Raw genomic sequence first — 22,084 nt, 5'->3', positions numbered from 1 at the left:
GTTAGAAATCAGTTAAGAGTCAACCATGTTGCTGTGGATTTGGAGTCACACATAGGCCAGACCAGGTAAGGATGCCAGATCTCTTTCACCATTATTTTAATTATTTGATTTATGATCTGCCATGGTGGGATCTAAACCCCTGTCCCCAGGACATTAGCCAGGCCCTTTGGATTATAGTTGAAACTTTATTGCTGGAACAGCACAGCAGGTCAGGCAGCATCCAGGGAACAGGAGATTCGACGTTTCGGGCACAGGCCCTTCTTCAGGAATAATGTTTCGGGCCTGTGCCCGAAACGTCGAATCTCCTGTTCCCTGGATGCTGCCTGACCTGCTGTGCTGTTCCAGCAATAAAGTTTCAACTTTGATCTCCAGCATCTGCAGACCTCACTTTCTCCTTTGGATTATAGTCAAATAACAGCACCACTATATTACTATTGCCTCCGTTTGATTTCATTCTTATTATTGAACTGAGTCACCTAGCCTGTCCTGTCTGACAGGCACAGGACACAGGACGTCCCCCAAAAAAAGGCCAAGTTAGGGACATCCCTTACAATTAGGGGACATGACTTGTAGGTGTCGGTGTAATTTTGCAGAATTACATTTTATTTTGCTCAAAAACTGCAAGAATCCACGAAAAAAATCTGTAAAACTATACAGAGGGTTTGACAGTCTGACATAGCATTGGGACACAGACAGACTTCACACCTGGTGTTTAAAAAGCTGAGCTATTTTGAGTGTAATTTAAAAGAAGTTCTGGGATTTACATATCAAAGAACAGAAACCAGCATATCCCATTATAAAAGATGAAAGTTTTAATCTCAGATTGTTTACTGTATCACAGCTCCATGACACCAGACACCTTTGGCTATAAATTCTGTGGAATTAACCTTCTGTGGATCTTAACCTCCACAACCACCTGATGAAGGAGCAGCGCTCCGAGAGCTAGTGCTTCCAAATAAACCTCTTGGACTATAACCTGGTGTTGCGTGATTTTTAAATTAGGGGGCAATTGACCACTGGTGTTCCAAGGCACCTGGAAAAACTGGCCTGGTCTTATGTCCACTTGAGTGTTGCATTTTTTAAATTTTCTCAGTTTTGTATCTATAAAGCTTTTACTGCACAAGTAATTTTGCCAAGCCCTCCTGGTGCTATTCTAAAGTGCAACAATACATTTTTACATTGCTTTCTCTACACAGATGCTGCCAGACCTGCTGGGTTTCTCCAGCAACTTGTGTTGTTTTTTTTTACACTTGTTCCCCTTACCTTTTAGCTTGTTTGAAAAGTAAAGGCTTCTGCGGATACGTTTTTGGTGAAGTGGCCTGTCCTTTTACAACTGAGAGATTTGGAGGATAAAGTTCACCCTTCACTTCCACAGTACGGTTTCCTGGGGCCTCAAGTAAATTGAGGAACAACAGAATGACATGACCAGCAATTTAAATAGACGCAGGGAAACAGAGCAGAGTGCTGCCCAGGAGGAAGATCAAGAACAGGCTGCACAGATGAAGCATCGGCAACTGAATTATAGCACTGGAATATTGACTGCGGATTGTAAGTTCGATGCTGCTCGGAAACAGAAACATGTTGCAGGAAAAGAGAATTAGCTTTCAATCAGAGATTTCTGTTCTCATTGATAGGTTCTTTTTCAACCTATATGTTTTAGGGAATGTTCCTGAGTATAATGAAGTTTTTCTCTCACTTTATCAATTATTCTTTCCAATTATCATGATCATTTTATGGTGCTGTTAATGGACATCGGTGTATCTATCTGTGGATATAAAGTTCTAAGTTCTTGACTGTATTCGAGACAGAGGTTGATAGATCAATGGATGCTGATGGGGTGAGGGAAATGGGGATAGAGTGGGAATATGGAGATGAGGGACAAGATCAACCACGATTGTGTTTAATGATGGAGTGGGCTTGAAGGCAAAATAGCCGATTCCTGTGTACTCTGTTTTAATGTTCTATAAACTATAAACCTGATTATAGGATAAATCAGTACAGATCAATATATTCTCATTCATTGCTGCATTTTGCAATTAATTAGCTGATACAACCTGTTTAGAGGTTTCTTTCATTTAGTTTCTGAAGGCCTCACAAGATGAAACATAGCTGCCTCCACTCTCTTTCACTCTGGAACTTCACTGTCTGTGCCTCAATTTCCCCCTTCCTTTCCTGAAGGTGCTGACTCTCACTGGGGTATGGGGTCTCTCTCCCCTCACCTGAAGCTGCTGACTCACTAGTTCTTGGTTGTCTCACCCCCAGAGCCTCAGCAATTGTTATTTTTCATATTTCAGCCTGCTATAATGTGTCAGAAGCTGTTTGGAGCTGTTGCAAGTCAGTGCTCTCCATGCCTCGTCCCCGCAAGCACTCCCTGTCTAGCAGCACTCACATGGGACTCAGGAAGGAATCTGGTCTGGAAGAGTTCATAGAAACTCTGGGCTCAGTTAAGAACAACTCCATAGGGACCAAAATGTTCAGCCTGAAAGAATGATTGAAACTGTCAATGGACATGATCTTACACAGTCCTACACTGATGTTTAGCCACAATCACCATTTCAGAACTCAATCTGTAGTCTTTATACTTTTGCTGTCCTTCTCCAATTCTATAAACTGTCCATTTCTATCTCCGCTGCCCAGTTCCCTGCTTTCTCAAAGTCCTGCTCCACCATCACATCACTCCCTTTACTCACAAACCTATGTTGAATCTGGCGGTGCTACCACTTCAAGGTCTCATCCTTGATTTCAAATTCCAACATGGTCTCGCCCCCATCCTTATCTGTTCAAGCCTCTCCAGCCCCACAATCTTCTGAAATCTCTGTTCTCCTCTGATTCTGGGGTCCTGCACAGCTCTTATTTTCTTTGTTTCACTATTGGCAGCCATACCTGAACTGAGAATTTCCCTCTCCACTTCCTCTTGCCAGGCACTAAGTAAAACCTACCTCTTTGACTAAGGTTCTGGTTGGCTGTCATAATATCTCTTTGTGTCAAATTTGAGTCACATTTTGATTCAGGGTCAAATTTGGTTTGATGGCATCCCTGCTGATTACCTAGGGATGGTTTACTATGTCGAAGGTGCTTTGGAAATGCAACTTGTTATTGTCACTGATCATCTTTCTCTCCGTAGGTGAGGAACAGTGAAATGGATCTCCTCTTGCTGCTGTCATCTCTCATATTCTGTGGTAAGTACTTTGTTTATTGGAAACAGTGACGGAAGAGTGGCCTGTATTAGGCAGAGGGTTTGAGTCACAACATGTAATTGGGGCTGGGATTGCTGACTGTGGCTCGTTACATTCCTAGAGATTTTATTACATGGTTCACCCATCTCTAAATATCAAGCCCCTACCCAACAGTCATCATTGATTTGTTTTTAGTTGAGCTGCATTGAACCTATTTAAGAATGGGCTCAATGAGTTGAATAGTGGACTAGCAGCTCAGATCGGGCTGAATTGGTGATCTATTTTCATGCCTGTGAGCAAAAATGGATTTCCAGTGCATTAAACTAAAACAAAGAACTGTGGAGTTTGGAAATCTGAAATGAAAACAGAAATTCAACAGGTCTGGTAGCATCTGTGGAGGGAAGGTAGAGTTAACTGGCTCTCAACTTGAAACGTTAACAGTTTCTCTCTCCACAGATGCTGCCAGACCTGCTGAGTTTCTCCAGAAATTTCTGTTTTTGTTGAGGGTACTGTTAGGTTTTGAGGACAGAGGAGGAAAGACCCAGCTCAGTGTCAGTATTGACAAAAGGGGTAAAGATTGTATTTTGGTAGCGTTTTTCATGACCTGAGAGCATCCCAGATGCTCTGCAACCAAAGAAATGCTTTTTTAAGCATAGCTGATGTTGTCATATTGGAAACACTGAAGTCAATTTGTACACAGTAAGCTTCCACAAACAGTAATTTGATAACGATTTTTTATTGGTGTTGATTGAGGGAATAAATATTGACCATGACACTGAGAAGAGCTCCTCTACTCTTCTTTGGAAATAGTCAGATCTTTCAGGTCCACTGGGGCCTGAATTTAACAAATCATCCGTCAGATGGCACCTCCAACATTGCAACACTCCCTCGATACTGCACTGAAATGTCAGCCACAAATTTTGAGTTCAAATCCTGGAGTGGGACTTGAAGCCATAACTTGTACCCGTACTGAGGTAACATTGTTACCCACTGTTCCCATATGCATAAGCCCTCTATCCTCCAGTACTCCTGTATTTATATATATATATTAATACAATACTAATATTTATAAATTTGGTCTTTGTTTGCATTGTTATCTTTGTTAGTGAATTTTACACTCTCACAACTGCCTTGAGTAACAGGGCACACTTTTCCTGCTCTTTTTTCTAAATCACTTTCATTCAATCTTACATTAATATCTTTTCATTCAAGACCCTTCAACTACTGGAAACATTCTGGGGGTGATTGGGACCCATCATAGGGAAATTAAAGGCTTTGGGATCAATGCTGGTTTTAGACTCTGCCTGATTTTACTCTTCATTAAAGTCAACAGAGAACAATTTTGGACATTCCTTCCCATTCTCTGGAATTTCCACCAGCGAAATTATGTCAGAAAAAGACCCTCTGCTTTTGCATACTCTGTTCCTTCTATTCATAATGTTAAATACCTCTATCAAATCACTTGTACACCAGACAAGAAGAAATAGGAGCAGGAATTGGCCATTCGGCCCGTTGAATTTGTTCCATCATTCAATGAGATTATGGTTGATCTTTTAACTCAATTCCACTTTCTAACTCTAACCTCATATTGCTTGGTTGCCTCAGTGCCCGAAACTCTATACATCCCAATCTTAAATGTGTTCAGTCTTCCAGGTTCTCTCTGGGATTGAGAATTCCAAAGATTCATACTCATTTTGAATTGAGACATTTCTCCTCAGCTCAGTGTTAAATGGCTTTTTCCCAACTTTCGACTATGAATCATAGACCCAGATTCTCCAACTAAGGGGGCAACAGCCTCTCAGCATCTACCTGTAGCAACCACCTTGTCCCTAAGAAAGTTATGGACAGAACTTGCCATTTTGTTTCTGACCAAATGTGGCAGTGAGTGCCTGTAGGATTGAGAGACTGCACCCTCCCCCACCCCGCCGTTGTGTCTTACCCAATCAACTCCCATGACATAGATGTCCCACCCCTCTGGCTGAACAGCAGCACAAAGGACTGGCACCATCAATGGCTTTGTGCTGCCACCCTTCGACCCTCATTCATGTCTAGATTGCCTCTATCCTGGGTTGAGAGTGTGATGCTGGAAAAGCACAGTAGGTCAGGCAGCATTAGAGGAGCAGGAGAATCAATGTTTCAGGCACTCTTGACTCGGGAAACGACGATTTTCCTGCTTCTCGCATGCTGCCTGACCTGCTGTGCTTTTCCAGCACCACACTCTCGACTCTGATTTCCAGCATTTGCAGTCCTCACTTTCTACTGCCTCTATCCTGGGCATAGCTCCTCCCAGCACCCCACCTAGCCCCCCCCCCCACAAACCGCAGTTGGTGATCTACCCCATTGTAATAGATGAGAAGACTGCCACTTTAATCTCCTGTCATGACAAAGTCAACTGGAGGGTTTGAGGCCCTTAACATGCCTTTAATTAACCCCTTACTGCCCTCAGTTGGTAGGGGTCAGGAAGGTTGCCCATGCACCTACCCCCAAAACATAACTGCTGAACTGGGAGGAGGGGCAGTAACTTCTTGACATCAACTCACCCCAGTAGTTACCCATCCTCCACCTTCCTTGTCACATTTAGGGAGGAAAGTCCCATCCAAATTTATATTTCAATGAGGTCACCTCCTGCTTACAAACTGCACAGATTATAAACCCATTCCTCCTCTCAGAGGACAGCTTTCTCTCCCAAGCCCTAATGAGATGTCATGGCTTGGGTGCAAGATTTTTGCTAAGTTCCTTTGTATAAACTGTTCAGGTTCTGTACAGACGCTGATATATATGTTCCCAGCTGTCTCTTTGCTGAGAGTAAAACTGAAGGAGCAATATTGAAAGCTCTGATGCAGTTGCATTGCTGCACAGGAGAGCAGTTATTTTAATGGAAAGGGGAAGCTGAACCTGCAGATCCTTCCTATCACCACCTTGCCTGGCTACCAAACACAAACCCACAGTTTCCCTTTTTGCAGCCAGCTGACTTCAACTCATGATAATTTTAATATTGTGAAGCAATTTAACCCATAATAAAGTGCAATTATTCCGGCCCATGCTACTAAACATGAGCTGTACCTTGACCAGGGTTCTGTATCTCACACAGCATGGTAAATCGAGCATCCTTGTAGCTTTAGCTTTTGTCTGATACTGTGCAGGAAGATTTACAGGTTTTTTTATAAAATAAATGTTGCTGGCAGTGACAACATCAACTGGCTTTCATTTATGTAAATTATAAATCAACACCAGCACAACTGGTTCAAGATAAGTCATGAGTTTGACTGAATTCTTTGACAATATCAGTCATAAGACTGATGAGAGGAGTACCATTGGAAACATTAAAAATCACACAACACCAGGTTATAGTCCAATAGGTTTAATTGGAAGCACTAGCGTTCGGAGCGCTGCTCCTTCATCAGGTGGTTGTGGAGGACACAATTGTAAAACACAGAATTTATAGCAAAAATTTACAGTGAGATGTAACTGAAATTATACATTGAAAAATACCTTGATTGTTTGTTAAGTCGCTCATCTGTCAGAATGACCATGTTAGTTTCACTTCTTTCATATGTAAATCACAAAACCTTTTTTAAAAGTTACATTCTCAGATTAACTTTAACAATTGGTGTCAGCCCAGATAATGTGTTGAAGCTGTTGTCCCCCTGTGTGGTGCCGTCTGTGCCATAATGTTTAGACTAATTCTAATCATGGATTCATGCAATTTTTGAGCAAGGTAACTCTGCAAGTACAAATTCACCCCAGAAACGTATATGTGTTTTGTGTGTGTGTGTATGGGGGGGTTTCTAAATGTCTATGAGAGAGAGTGTATATGTGTGTGTGTGTGTGTGAATGTAAAGGGCTCTAAGTCTGTGAGATGGTGCATGTGTGAGTGTGGGAGTGTGTGTGTGTCTGGGGTGGGGGATTGTGAGTGTCTGTGAGAGAGAGTGTGTGTGTGTGTGTGTGTGTGTGGGGTCACCTGTAATGTGGGGTGGGTGAACCCAAGTTGGAAATGTTGTTTGATAAAGGGCCAGATCATAGACTTGTTAAAAAGTTAAAGACAGTGATTAGTGGTTGGTTTACTGATCAATGGATGTCTGCTGCCATGTTCCCAGGGAGCAGAGTTATGACCATTGCTCTTTGTCATTTATACTGCAAGCGTGTTGTTTCTGGGCCTTGGTTGTAACTAATGCTAATGAATAAAATTGTATATATATTTGTGGCTAAGAACTGTTATCGTTTGCGCTCAGAAACAGAAGTCAGAATTTGTGTCATACAGGCTGAAATGTATTTGCAATGTCTACACAATTTATATTTGGGACAATAGATACTCAGGAGCACATTAGAGTCTGGAACCTAATCAGGAAAGTCATGTAGTTTCAAGTAGAATGACAGATATGCAGCAGAGAGTGGTAGCCTGGAATCTAATCAAAGGTTTGTACCCAAGAGAGATTTACAGCCTTGATTCTAATTGTGGAGCTGTCATGCTTTATACATAAAATAACAGATACCCAGGAGAGGTTTACAGTCTGGAATCCACTCAAATGGTTTAAGATAAGAGGGGAAAGATTTAAAAAGGACCTGAAGGGTAACATTTTCATGCAGAGGGTGGTGCATGTAGGGAACAAGCTGCCAGAGGAAGTGGTAGAGGCTGGTACAATTACAATATTTAAAAGGCATGTGGATGGGTATATGAATAAAAAGGGTTCAGAGGGATATGGGCAAAATGCCGGCAAATGGGACTAGGTCAGATTAGGATATCTGATCGGCATGGATGAGTTGGACCAAAGGGTCTGTTTTTATGCTGTTCTGACTCTATGGCTCTAAGGTGTCTGGGTAGTTTATATACAGGCTGAAGAATAGCTGGTCTAACATCATCAACAGTGGGAATCAATCCACTGCCTGTCAGCCCAGACACTGAGGCTTCTACCCATCAATGGGCATTGGATGTTGGTTTCTGTCCTTCAGGTATCTGCTCCACATTAGCGATTGGTGTCTATACCCCAAAATCCTTGGTTGTAAAGAAGGGAATGGAGTTACGGTTGGACTGCAAACTCGAATACCAAACTGACATTCAACAGCACAACATCAAACTGGAATGGTTGTATAGCTCTAACAGTGATACCGAAGAGGTCTTGGTGAGTGATATGTTCCAGAGTTCTCTGTTGATTTCAGTGGCTGCACTTTACTTACATGATTTGTGACTTGTCTGTAACTCAAATGTCGTGAGAGCTGCTGCCATTTACAACAGTGATGTGGTTGAGAGCTTTCAGTAATCTCTGGGAAATTTTGCAAAGAACCTGCAGAAGTTGTCCACCAAAGCACATTGTAAATGAGGATAAATCAGTGGGTGATTGCTCTGATTATGTATCCATTAAAAAAGATTGTACTTATGTTCATACACTGTCACATTGCAGCACTTCAGCAACACAGAATGCACAATAGCTTCAGCAAGTCACAGACAGCATGCTTCCACTCTTCCAGGTCTATTTTGAACAGATACGAGTGTAGTTAGCAGTAAAAGTAAAGTCACCAGAACAGCACACTCTAGTTATGATGCCGAGATGCCGGTGTTGGACTGGGGTGTACAAAGTTAAAAATCACACAACACCAGGTTATAGTCCAACAGGTTTAATTGGAAGCACACTAGCTTTCGGAGCGACGCTCCTTCATCAGGTGATTGTAGTTAGACAGACATAGCTGATTGTGTTTTAACCTGAGGGTCACCATGTCTCAGGTGAAGGGAGAGAGTGAGAAGGAGAATCCTTCATGGTAGCCTCAGCCTGAGCAGGAATTGAATCTACGCTGTTGGTGTCACTCTGCATCACAAACCAGCCAACTGAACTAACTGACCCCCAATAGTAATGAGCAGGACAACCAGGGAAGACTGGAGAAATGGGCAGCAGCACGGTGACTCAGTGGTTAGCATTGCTGCCTCACAGAACCAAGGACCCAGGTTCGATTTTACACTCGGGGACTGTCTGTGTGGAGTTTGATATGCTACCCTTGTCAGTGCGGGTTTGTTCAGGTTTTCTCCAACAGTCCAAAGATTGCAAGTTATGTGGATTGGCAACACTAAATTAGATCATAGAGCATAGAATATTACAGAGCAGCACAGGCCTTTTGACCATCGCTGTTGTGCTGACCTGTGAAACCAATCTGAAGCCCATCTAACCTACACTGTTCCATTCTCATCCGTAAATTTATCCAATGACAATTTAAATGCCCTTAAAGTTGGTGAGTCTACTACTGTTGCAGGCAGGGCGTCCCACTCCCCTACTACACTCTGAGTAAAGAAACTACCTCTGACGTGTCCTATATCTATCACCCCTCAATTTAAAGCTATGTTCCCTCGTGCTAGCCATCACTGTCCGAGGAAAAAGGCCCTTACTGTCCACCCTATCTAACCCTCCGATTATCTTATATGTCTCAATTAAGTCACCTCTCACCTTTCTTGTCTCTAATGAAAACAGCTTCAAGTCCCTCAGCCTTTCCTCATTAAACCTTCACTCTATACTAGGCAACGTCCTAGTAAATCTCCTCTGAAACCTTTCCAAAGCTTTCACATCCTTCCTATAATGTCGTGACCAGAACTGTACGCAATCCTTCAAGTGCCGCCGCACCAGGGTTTTGTACAGCTGCAACATGACCTCATGGCTCCGAAACTCGATCCCTCTCCCAATAAAAGCTAACACACCGTATGTCTTCTTGACAACTCTATCAACCTGGATGGCAACTTTCAGGGATCTATGTACTTGGAAACCAAGCTCTCCCTGCTTATCTCTGCCAAGAATCTTACCATTAACCCCGTACTCTTTATTCCTGTTGCTCCTTTCAAAGTGAATCACCTCACACTTTTCCCCATTAAACTCCATTTGCCAACTCTCAACCCAGCTCTGCAGCTTATCTATGTCCCTCTGTAACCTACAACATTCTTTTGCACTGTCCACAACTCCACCAACTTTACTGTCATCCACAAATTTACTAACCCATCATTCTACGCCCTCATCCAGGTCCCAAAACAGATCCTTGCGGTACACCACTAGTAACTGAACTCCAGGATGAACATTTCTCTTCAACCAGGTAAAAACAATGACTGCAGATGCTGGAAACCAGATTCTGGATTAATGGTGCTTGAAAAGCACAGCAGTTCAGGCAGCATCTGAGGAGCAGAAAAATCGACGTTTTGGGCAAAAGCCCTTCATTAAGTATTCCTGATGAAGGGCTTTTGCCCGAAACATCGATTTTCTTGCTCCCCGGATGCTGGCTGAACTGCTGTGCTTTTCCAGCACCACTAATCCAGATTTCTCTTCAACCACCACCCTCGGTCTTCTTCCATCTAGCCAATTTCTGATCCAAACCACAAAATCATCCTCAATCCCATGCCTCTGTATTTTGTGCAATAGCCTACCATGGGGAGCCTTATCGAACATCTTACTGAAATCCATACAAAGAACATCAACCACTTTACTCTCATCCACCTGTTTGGTCACCTTCTCAAAGAACTCAGAAGGTTTGTGAAGTACGACCTATCCTTCACTTCACCGTGTTGACTATCCCTAATCAACTTATTCTTTTCTAGATGAATGTAATTCCTCTCTCTTATAACCTTTTCCAACAATTTACCTACAACTGAAGTAAGGCTCACTGGTCTATAATTGTCTCTACTCCCCTTCTTGAACAAGGGGACAACATTTGCTATCCTCCAGTCTTCTGGCACTATTCCTGTAGACAATGGTGACATAAAGATCAAAGCCAAAAGCTCTGTAATCTCCTCCCTGGCTTCCCAGAGAATCCTAGGATAAATCCCATCCAGCCAAGAGAAATTATCTTTTCACACTTTCCAGAATTGCTAACACCTCCTCCTTGTGAACCTCAATCCTGTCTAGTCTGGTAGCCTGTATGTCATTATTCTCCTTGGCAACATTGTCTTTTTCCAATGTGAATATTAGCGAAAAATATTCATTTAGTGCTTCTCCTATCTCCTTGGACTCCACTCACAATTTCCCACTACTGTCCTTGATTGGCCCTAAACTAACTCTAATCTTAAAGGATTCTTTTATTCCTGATATATCTTTGGAAAGCTTTAGGGTTTTCCTTGATCTTATCTGCCAATGACTTCTCATGTCCTCTCCTGACTCTTCTTACCTCTCTCTTTAGATCTTTCCTAGCTAACTTGTAACTCTCAAGCACCTTAACTGAGCCTTCATGTCTCATAAGCATTCTTCTTCCTCTTGACAAGAGATTCAACTTCTGTAGTAAACTACGGCTCCTGAACTCGACCACTTCCTCCCTGCCTGACCAGTACATACTTGTCAAGGACACGCAGTAGCTGTTCCTTGAATAAGCTCCACATTTCAATTGTGCCCATCGTCTGCAGTTTCCTTCCCTATCCTATGTATCCAGAATTTTGCATAATCGCATCGTAATTGCCTTTCCCCCAACTATAAGTTTTGCCCTGCAGTATATATCTATCCCTTTCCATCACTAAAGTAAGCATAACTGAACTGTGGTCACTATCACCAAAGTGCTCACCTGCCTCCAAATCTAACACCTGGTTTATCACTCAGGACCAAATCCAATGTGGCCTCGCACATTGCTGGCTTGTCTACATACTGTGTCAGGAAACCCTCCTGCACACATTGGACAAAAACTGACCTATCTAAAGTACTCGAACTATAGTATTTCCAGTCAATTTTTGGAAAGTTAAAGGCTCCCATAACAACTACTCTGTCACTCTCGCTTCTATCCAGAATAATCTTTGCTCTCCTTTCCTCTTCATCTCTGGAACTATTCGGAGGCCTATAGAAAACTCCCACAGGGTGGCCTCTCATTTCCTGTTTCTAACCTCAGCCCATACTATCTCAGTAGACGAGTCCTGAAACATCCTTTCTGCCACCGTAATACTGTCCTTGACTAACAATGCCACATCTCCCTCAAGTTTACCATCTTCCCTGTTCTTACTGAAACATCTAAATCCCGGACGCTGCAACAACCATTCCTGTCCCTGCTCTATCCATGTCTCTGAATTGGCCACAATATCGAAGTCCCAGGTACCAACCCATGCTGCAAGTTCACCCACCTTATTCCGGATGCTCCTGGCATTGAAGTAGACACGGGGCAGGCACAGTGGTACAGTGGTTAGCACTACTGCCTCACAGCACCAGAGACCCGGGTTCAATTCCCGCCTCGGGCAACTGTCTGTGTGGAGTTTGCACGTTCTCCCCATGTCTGTGTGGGTTTCCTCCGGGTGCTCCGGTTTCCTCCCACAGTCCAAAAATGTGCAGGTCAGGTGAATTGGCCATGCGAAATTGCCCGTAGTGTTAGATGAAGGGGTAAATGTAGGGGAATGGGTGGGTTGCTCTTCGGAGGGTCGGTGTGGACTTGTTGTGCCGAAGGGCCTATTTCCACACTGTAAGTAATCTAATCTAATACAACTGTAATCTAATACATTTCAAACCAGCCTCCTGCTTGCTGCTGCACTCCTGCAACCTTGAAACCTTATTTCTGACCTCACTACTCTCAACCTCCTAAATTGTTCGCAGTGTCCAGGGATGTACAGGTTAAGTGGGTTGGCCATGGGAAATGCAAAGTTAAAGGGATAGGGTGGGTGGAAGTGGGTGAGATGCTCTTTGGAAGGTCAGTGCGGATGGACAGAGTGTACGGATCCTATTTATCTCAAGAGGGTTGGAATATAAAAGCAACAATGTACTTGTAAGACTTTATAAAGCTCTAGTTAGGCCCCGTTTAAAATACTGTATCCAATTTTGGGCCCCACACCTCAGGAAGGACATACTGGCACTGGAGTGTGTCCAACGGAGATTCACATTGATGATGATTGGCTGAGGATCCTCGGATTGTATTCATTAGAGTTTAGAAGGTTGAGGGGAGATCTAATAGAAACTTACAAGATAATGCATGGCTTAGAAAGGGTGGATGCTGGGAGGTTGTTTCCATTAGGCAGGGAGACGAGGACCCATGGGCACAGCCTTAAAAGTAGAGCGGGTCAATTTAGAACGGAAATGAGGAAACATTTCTTCAGCCAGAGAGTGGTGGGCCTGTGGAATTCATTGCCACGGAGCGTAGTTGAGGCCAGGACGTTGGGTGTCTTCAAGGCAGAGATTGATAAATTCTTGATCTCACAAGGAATTATGGGCTATGGGGAGAGTGCAGGTAAGTGGAACTGAAACGCTCATCAGCCATGATTAAATGGCAGAGTGGGCTCAATGGGCCAAATGGCCTTGCTTCCCCTCCTATGTCTTATGGTCTTATGGTCTTCCATGATTCTAAAAGTAACAAAACCACTATCACCACTGAAAACAATCAGAGACTATGCAGTGATACCACTCGTAACAGCCTTCTCTCTCAGTTCATGTTGCCTCAGCCCACTATCATTGACACACTTTAAGGTTTGGCCTTGTATATTTTATCCTGTAATTTGAAGCAAGCTTCTGTTGGCGATTTCTCAGTCCATTTTGCAGGCATCCTTTTGTTTCTATAGAAACCATTCCTAACTTCATTAAGATCATAGGCTGTGTATTGCATGTTATCAAAGCTTCTTGTCTTGCACTGATCAGGGATGCATCACAAGAATACCAAATCTCAAATAACAATTTTATACTGCCCGAGAAGAGAGTGCTGATTGGTTAGCATATGGTGTTTTCATGGTGAATGTGCCAGTGAACAGTTAACTGATGATTGTACAATAAATTGTGCTATTCTCCAGCTGAGGGGAACTTGTGAAGTGACTGGTGTTGGAATCGGCACTTCCTTCGAGTTCAGTTTCAATGAGAATAATTAAGTTAATTGTATACCTGTTGAGTGATATACCTGGCCTGGGAGTGTTTGATGGGGACAATGTAGAAGAAGCTTTACCCTGTATCTAACCCTGTGCTGTTCCTGGCCCTGGGACTGTTTGATGGGAAGCATTGTAAAGGGTGTTTTACTCAGTATCTAATGCTGCGCTTCATCTTTAGTTAATTTCCTTCTTGATTCCAACACAGATTTTCTTTCACTACCAAAACCTCAGTGTGATAGCACAGGAAACAGTATTCTTCCCAAGACTGCAGTGGGTGGGTGATATTGGACAAAGCAATGGCTCCATTCTCATAACTGACGTGGAATGCAGCGACAGAGGCTACTTCACTTGTGATATGCGGATCCCTAGGTCATCCAGTAGCATCTATAGAAGCAGAATTGACCTAGCAGTGTTGTGCGAAGGTAAGTCAGACCACATTTGGAATATTGTAACAGTTTTGGGGGCCCCTTATCTAAAGAAAGGTATACTGCCATTTGAAGTAGTCCAGAGAGGGTTCACTTGGTTGATCCTGGGCATGGAGAGATTTCCTTTTGAGGGAAGATTGAGAAGGTTGGGCTTTTACTCATTGGAGTTTAGAAAAATGAGGGGAGACCTTATTAAAATATAGGGTTCAGTGTTGGAGCAGCAGCTGTTCACATTATATATTAATGATCTGGATGAAGAGACTGGGGGCATTCTAGCGAAGTTTGCCGATGGTACGAAGTTGGGTGGACAGGCAGGTAGTACTGAGGAAGTGGGGAGGCTGCAGAAGCATCTAGACAGTTTGGGAGAGTGGTCCAGGAAATGGCTGATGGAATTCAATGTGAGCAAATGCGAGGTCTTGCACTTTGGAAAAAAAGAATACCAGCATGGACTACTTTCTAAACGGTGAGAAAATTCATAAAGCCAAAGTATAAAGGGATCTGGGAGTGCTAGTCGAGGATTCTCTAAGGGGAAACATGCAGGTTGAGTCCGTGATTAAGAAAGCGAATGCAATGTTGTCATTTATCTCAAGAGGGTTGGAATATAAAAGCACCATTGTGCTACTGAGACTTTATAAAGCTCTGGTTAGGCCCCATTTGGAGTACTGTGTCCAGTTTTGGTCCCCACACCTCAGGAAGGTCAGACTGGCACTGGAGCATGTCCAGTGGAGATTCACACAGATGATCCCTGGAATGGTAGGTCTAACATATGAGGAACGGCTGAGGATCCTGGGATTGTATTCATTGGAGTTTAGAAGGTTAAGGGGAGATCTAATAGAAACTTACAAGATAATACATGGCTTGGAGAGGGTGGACGCTAGGAAATTGTTTCCATTAGGTGAGGAGACTAGAACCCGTGGACACAGCCTTAGAATTAGAGGGGATAAATTCAGAACAGAGATGCAGAGACATTTCTTCAGCCAGAGAGTGGTGGGCCTGTGGAATTCATTGCCGCAGAGTGCAGTGGAGTCCGGGACGCTAAATGTCTTCAAGGCAGAAATTGATAAATTCTTGATGTCACAAGGAATTAAGGGCTATGGGAAGAATGCGGGTAAGTGGAGTAGAAATGCCCATCAGCCATGATTGAATGGCGGAGTGGACTCGATGGGCCAAATGGCCTTACTTCCGCTCCTATGTCTTATGGTCTTATAGGATTCTTAGGGGTCTTGACAGGGTGAGATGCGAAGAGGTTGTTTCCCTTGTGGGTGAGTCTCGGAACAGAGGGCACAATATCAGAGTAAGGGATCATTTATTTAAATCAAGATAAAAGGATTTCTTTTCTCTGAGGGTGGTGAATCTGCAGAATTTATCATAGAGGGCTGTAGAGGTTTTGCAATTAAATATATATAAGGCTGAGGTGGATCAATTTTCAATCAGTGAAGGAATTAAGAATTAAGGGGGAAAGGCTGGAAAGTGGAGTTAAGGATTATCAGAACAGCCATGATCTCATTGAATGCAGAGATGACTTGATTGGCTGGATGGCCTGCATCTTATGACCCAATGAAATAAGATGCTGTACTTCTATAAATTGGGAATGATGAGAAAGTGGATTTGGAGTGGATGCTTGGAATTAAATATGAAGTGATGTTGTCTGTTGGGATTGTATGCACTGAGTGCAAATGGGAACAAGTTTGGTCCACTGAGATTCAATCCTCTGGGAATTAATTGGAAAGGATTTATGTCATGGGTGTTTAATTAAAGTTTATCTCGCTGTTGTGTTAGTATTGAGTAAGTGGATAATTATGTAAAACTTGTGTATTTGGCCTCCTGTTCACAATAGCCTCATCAATTAAATTAATGCATGAAACATTCTGTGGTGTTCCCCATATTCTGACACACACACAGCTAATGGATGGAACTTTCCATAAACAAAGCGCAATCACAAAATCTGTCTTTGTATTAATAAGATTGCTAAACATCCAGAAAATTGAATGAAAAAGAAAGAACCTGCAATTTGTACAATTGTTGTATGTCTTTTTAATATCCCAAAATGCTCATCAATCAGTGAATGGCTTCCCAGTGGATTCACTGATGTAATGTAGATAAAAATGGCCAACAATTAGCACATAAAATACTATAAAGAGTAACCCATTTATCCTGACCAATTAATCCGATGTTGGTTGATGATTGGAACTTGATCAGGAAACTTTGAACTGCTTTCAGTAATGTCATTAGTTATTGCACATTCAACAAAACAGTTAGGTTTAGCATGTCATCCACCCCTCTGATTGTGCAGCATTCCTTTCGCACTACACTGATGTGTTTTTCCAGGTTCCTCATTTAAATCCAAGATCAGGGCTTGAATCGATTAGCAGTTGTTGGTGAGATTCTCCCCAAACATGACAGACTTATTAATTTTCTGAAATGAATGCCTCTTTGGGCAGCGAGGCAGAGATTTTGCATTTAAATTTATCTGAACATTTTTATTTCCTTCAGACACCAAACGTACACGGAGGTTAAGACCATCTATGTTAGTGGAAGGAGTTCCAAAGAATATCATTATATATACAACAGCAGGTGTTTTCATCTTGCTTGTTGCACTTATCGTTGGAAGCACATGGAAGAAATGGTCGATAAGAAATCAAAGGTAAATATATTGAGGAGTAAGAATTTAAGTGAGTTAAATTGTCATCTTCCTTTTCACACAGTGAATAATTTTGATCTTTCTCCCCGATTCTCTGCACCAATAAGCAGAAGATATCCAAGAAGGCTTGAAGACTCTGAGGTAAGGGACATTTTAATGTACAGTTTTTATTCTAAATTTTTAACAATCCAGAATATTGAATATTTACTTATTTTCTCAGTCACTAAAATTTGTGAATTATAGTCAACATGGATTCAGTGTTCATAGTATCGCTCCAGTGTGGAATCAGGCCTTTCAGCCCATCGAGTTCACACCAACCCTCTGAAGAACATTCAACCCAGACCCACCCCCACCCCCCTACTCTATAACCCTGCATTTCCCATGCCCAATCCACCTAAGCCGCACATCTTTAGACTGTGGGAGGAAACCAGAGCACCCGGAGGAAACCCATCCAGACATGGGGAGAATGTGCAAACTCCACACAGACAGTCGCCTGAGGGTGGAATCAAACCTGGGTCCTTAGTGCTGTGAGGCAGCAGTGCTAACCACTGAGCCATTATAGTTCATCCAAAGCTTCTTCACAGTTAGAGCAGCATTTACTGAAGTCTTACGTTTCCCAGCACAGTGTGAGGGTAATAGACCATTAGATGTAGGAGCTCAAATAGGTCATTCTGCCCATCAAGTCTACCCTACAATTCGAAGAGATCATGGCTGATCTGATAATCCTCAACACCACTTCCTTGCATTTCCGTTGTTTCCCTTACCTAATGATCTGATTGAGGTTGTATACAGTAATGGAGGGAATGGACTGTACCCTAGTTGACAATTTGATCCAATTGCTGAAAATGTGTTGCTGGAAAAGCGCAGCAGGTCAGGCAGCATCCAAGGAACAGGAGAATCGACGTTTCGGGCATAAGCCCTTCTTCCCTACACATTTCCAGCTCTGATCTCCAGCATCTGCAGTCCTCACTTTCTCCTCCAATTTGATCCAATTACATGGATTAGGGAGAACCAGGACTCTCAATTTTTAATTGTGTGAGGCTGGACTGAAGTTAGATGTCAGGCGTTGGTCCTTTAATCAGGATACAGTGAACCCCTAGAATAGGATGGTGGCTTATGGGTTGGCACCCATTTTCTGAATTCTTTCCAGTGAGAGCTGAATCTGTGGTTCAGACAGACATAACTTCTTACAAAATACATGTATTTCAAGGCATTCGTGGTCTCCAAAGGTGTAAACAGAATGTCCCAAATATTCCTCCCCAGTACAGCTTAGGTTTTTAAATCTGGCTTCTTGCTTCTCCCAGGAGATGGCATGGCTTTTGGTGGGAAGGGATGGAGAGAGCTTTCACTTATAATCCATTCATTATGGGCGATGTCAACATTTATTATCCATCAAGATGGTGGCAAGCTGCCTTCCTGTACCGTGCGCTATAGATTCACCCATAGTGCTTCTCTGTAGCAGTTTGACCAACAGAATGGCCGCTTCAGAGGGCAGCTGAGAGTCAACCATTGTGCTGTGGGTCTGGAGTCACATGGAGGCCAGACTGAGTTGGGTGGCAGATTTCCACTTTTGAGGGTCATTAAGTGAACCAGATGGCTTTTTGCCACAATCTGGCAGCTTCATGGTCATCATTACTGCCAAATATCTTTTTATTCCAAATATATTAAGTTACTTAATTACTTATTGTGATGGGTTTTGAACTTAGTTCTTCAGTGCATTAATCTAGATTAATAGTGCAGTATCATGACCGAACACGATACTCCTGTGTGGGCACATTGTGGGACATGTTAAATATTACGACTTCCACATCTGTGGGCTTCATTCAGCTTCTATCCCAGGGTTAACCCTGTGAACAAACATAGAAAATAGGAGCAGGAGTGGGCCATTAGGCTTTTTGAGTCTGCTCCACCTTTCAGTACAATCAGTATTAACGCAGGAGCAGGAATGGGAGAGGATCTTCCTCAAACAGCGAGGAGATGAATTTTCAAATTCTGTCACACTTGGAATCAGCAGCTCAATGATGGGAAATGACCCAGACAGTCACAACCCACACACAAACTACCTTGACCCAAAGCAGTATTGCAGAAACACAAGAGGGAATTGCAGGAGAGGGTATGGACTTAAATTAGAAAGTGAAGATGATGTGAAGATCCAGATCCAGCTGGTGAAATAAACTTGTTCACTAACCATCAGGACATCGAGCGCTACGTCACTGTGACCAACAGAAACCCACTCCGGATTGAGAGACAAAATAAAGACGTGGACGAAGTGATAAGTAAGGACTCAAAAACTGGTGAAGAGGAAACTTATGTAACAATGGTAAGATTGTTGGGAGGTCAGGATATGACATTGCATGGTGTGCCTGATATCCATAGTCAGTGATGAATTACAGAAATATGGCAATATTTACAGCACAGAGGGACCATCTTATCTGCATCAGTCAATGAAAAACTGCTCAGTCTAATTTAATCCTCAAGGTTCTGGTCCACAGCCTCAAACACTTTATGGGATCTCATGTGCCTCTCCAAGTCATTTTTGTTTGAATACTATCAACCATTAGATACACAAATTGTGTAAGTCCATTCCAGTAACAGAAGGTGGCCAACAGGCTCATCATTCTCTTGTGATCTCAATCCCACCCACTCACCTTCCCAACATATCCCTCAATCCCACCCAATCAACTTCCCAACATATCCCTTAATCCCACCCACTCATCTTTCCAACATATCCCTGAATCTTATCCACTCACCTTCCCAACATATCCCTCAACCCCACCCACTCATCTTCCCAACATATCCCTCAATCCCACCCACTCATCTTTCCAATATATTCTTCAATCCCATCCACTCATCTTCCCAATATATCCCTCAACCTCATCCACTCACCTTCCCAACATCCCACCCACTCAACCTTCCCAACATATCCCTTAATCTCACCCATTAAACCTTCCCAATATATCCTTCAATCCCACCCACTCATTTTCCCAACATATCCCTCAATCCCACCCACTCACCTTCCCAACAAATCCCTCAATCCCACCCATTCAACCTTCCCAATATATCCCTCAATCTTATTTATTTTCCCATCATATCCTCACCAAATTCTTCAGCACCTTTCTTTCTTGAAAAGTACAACTGAAATTGAATGGTTGATGGCTTTCTGATCCATTTGGCAAGGTTAATGGAAACATGTGCTACAACTGAATACACTTTTTACGAGATGTTTCTGCTTATTGTCCACTCCCTCACTTTTAACTTGAGTGCACATTTGGATTTGAGTCATGTGACAGTGAACAATTTGTCCAGTTCAGTATTGTTGATCCTACTCTCAATCTCAAACATTTCATGGAAGAATGTTTTCCTTTCTTACCACCAACCTCACCTTCATTAGTAAAGCATTAATCCTAAGTAAAATGAACTATTGTTATTGCTCACCCCTGTAGTCTCTCACGCAAAAGTGTACCTCCTTAAATCTGGGATTCCCAATATGAAACCATCGGCACCTTCAGCAATTCAAAACTGATCTCTTAGACATTGTTCTTGTTCATCTGTTGTGTATTTTTGAAGTTTGTGGAGATAGTTCCCAGGTGAACCACACTAACCATTTGGGAACACTCAGAAAATTAGCCTGCTATTTGGAAATGATTGCTGCATATTTTGTACTTAGCACTTTTTGTCTCTCTTTGTCTCCAGCACTCAATTTTACGAGTAAAGACACCAGATGATCTTCCTAAACCTCTCGTAGTCAATGCTCCTGTACCTGGAGAACATCCCCACCCAGTTTTGTCTATTGATTTTCTGGACAATCATCGGAATTTTTGATACTGTATTCATCTATCTTGTTAACAGCAAAGACACACACAATTCGTCCGGACTAAGTCAGATAGTTCTGGTTTGATGAAGATAGTGGCATTGCAGTAATGTCACTGGACTACTAATTCTGAGGCTCAGGATAAAATTCTGGGGATTTGTGGAACAAATCCCACCAGAGGATCTGGTGAAATTTAACACAGTTAATAAACTCTGGAATATAAAGCCAGTCTTAGTAATAGTGGACAAGAAATTATCATCAATTGTTGTAAACCCCATCCAGTTCACTAATATGCATTAGGGAAGGAAATCTGCCATCCTTACCTGTCCGGCCTACATGTGACTCCAGACCCACAGCAATGTGGTTGACTATTAACTACTCTCTGAATGGCGGAGCAAGCCATTTAGTTCAAGGCCGATGAGGGATGGGCCACACTTACATTGCATGAAAGAATAGGGAGAAACAACATGGGGTGACTCAAATTCCTTCTGCAAGACTGGTTCCTGAACTTCTGGTCATTGTCAAAAACCTTTTGCATTAAAATGCACAAAGCAAATTATAAAATTGTTATATTTTAGTGTTTGTTTAAAAATAAAACTGAATTAATAAATGTTCTATGTTGTGTTCTCTTCTCTAGTTTTGAATTATGAATGTTAAGGAAATACCATTTCAGTGAAAAGCCCAGTGTCAAAAGTGTTCTGATTTTGTTTAAACGCTGGGGAGAAAGTGAGGTCTGCAGATGCTGGAGATCAAAGTTGAAACTTTATTGCTGGAACAGCACAGCAGGTCAGGCAGCATCCAGGGAACAGGAGATTCGACGTTTCGGGCACAGGCCCTTCTTCAGGAATGAGCAGAGAGTGTTCAGCAGGAGAAGATAAAAGGTAGGGAGGAGGGACTTGGAGGAGGGGCGTTGGAAATGTGATAGGTGGAAAGAGGTCAAGGTGAGGGTGATAGGTCGGAGTAGGATGGAGGCGGAGAGGTCAAGAAGAAGACTGCAGGTCAGGAAGGCGGTGCCGGGCTGGAGGGATTCGGCTGAGACAAGGTGGGGGGAGAGGGGATGAAGAAACTGGTGAAGTCCAAGTTCATCCCCTGTGGTTGGAGGGTTCCCAGTCGGAAGATAAGACGCTCCTCCTCCGACCGTCGCGTTGTTGTGGTTTGGCGGTGGATGAGTCCAATGACCTGCATATCCTCGGTGGAGTGGGAGGGGGAGTTGAAATGCTGTGCTACAGGGTGGTTGGGTTGGTTCGTCCG

The 22,084-nt window shown here is 42.8% G+C and overlaps 1 protein-coding gene across 2 annotated transcripts; it reads left to right on the top strand.

Moving 5' to 3' along the window:
- The first annotated feature begins 1,474 nt into the window (after nt 1–1,474).
- Nucleotides 1,475–21,437, top strand: LOC122540510 (myelin protein P0-like). 2 transcript variants are annotated; one of them, XM_043676374.2, is made up of 8 exons: nt 1,475–1,548; nt 3,125–3,179; nt 8,127–8,296; nt 14,162–14,378; nt 16,875–17,025; nt 17,133–17,163; nt 19,217–19,342; nt 20,716–21,437. In XM_043676374.2, exons 2-8 carry the CDS (start codon nt 3,140–3,142, stop codon nt 20,842–20,844), a joined length of 864 nt encoding a protein of 287 aa, XP_043532309.2. In that variant the 5' UTR covers nt 1,475–1,548; nt 3,125–3,139; the 3' UTR covers nt 20,845–21,437. The 2 variants fall into 2 exon arrangements, with proteins under 2 accessions (XP_043532309.2, XP_043532308.2); XM_043676373.2 differs by having other exon boundaries at nt 17,130–17,163.
- Nucleotides 21,438–22,084: the final 647 nt, after the last annotated feature.

The sequence above is a fragment of the Chiloscyllium plagiosum genome, unplaced genomic scaffold, assembly GCF_037043375.1.
Source record: "Chiloscyllium plagiosum isolate Xiang-an unplaced genomic scaffold, Cpla_swu_hap1 HiC_scaffold_29, whole genome shotgun sequence".
NCBI lineage: Eukaryota > Metazoa > Chordata > Chondrichthyes > Orectolobiformes > Hemiscylliidae > Chiloscyllium > Chiloscyllium plagiosum.
Note: the sequence above shows the minus strand (reverse complement) of the source record. Positions and strands in the feature narration are given on the sequence as shown.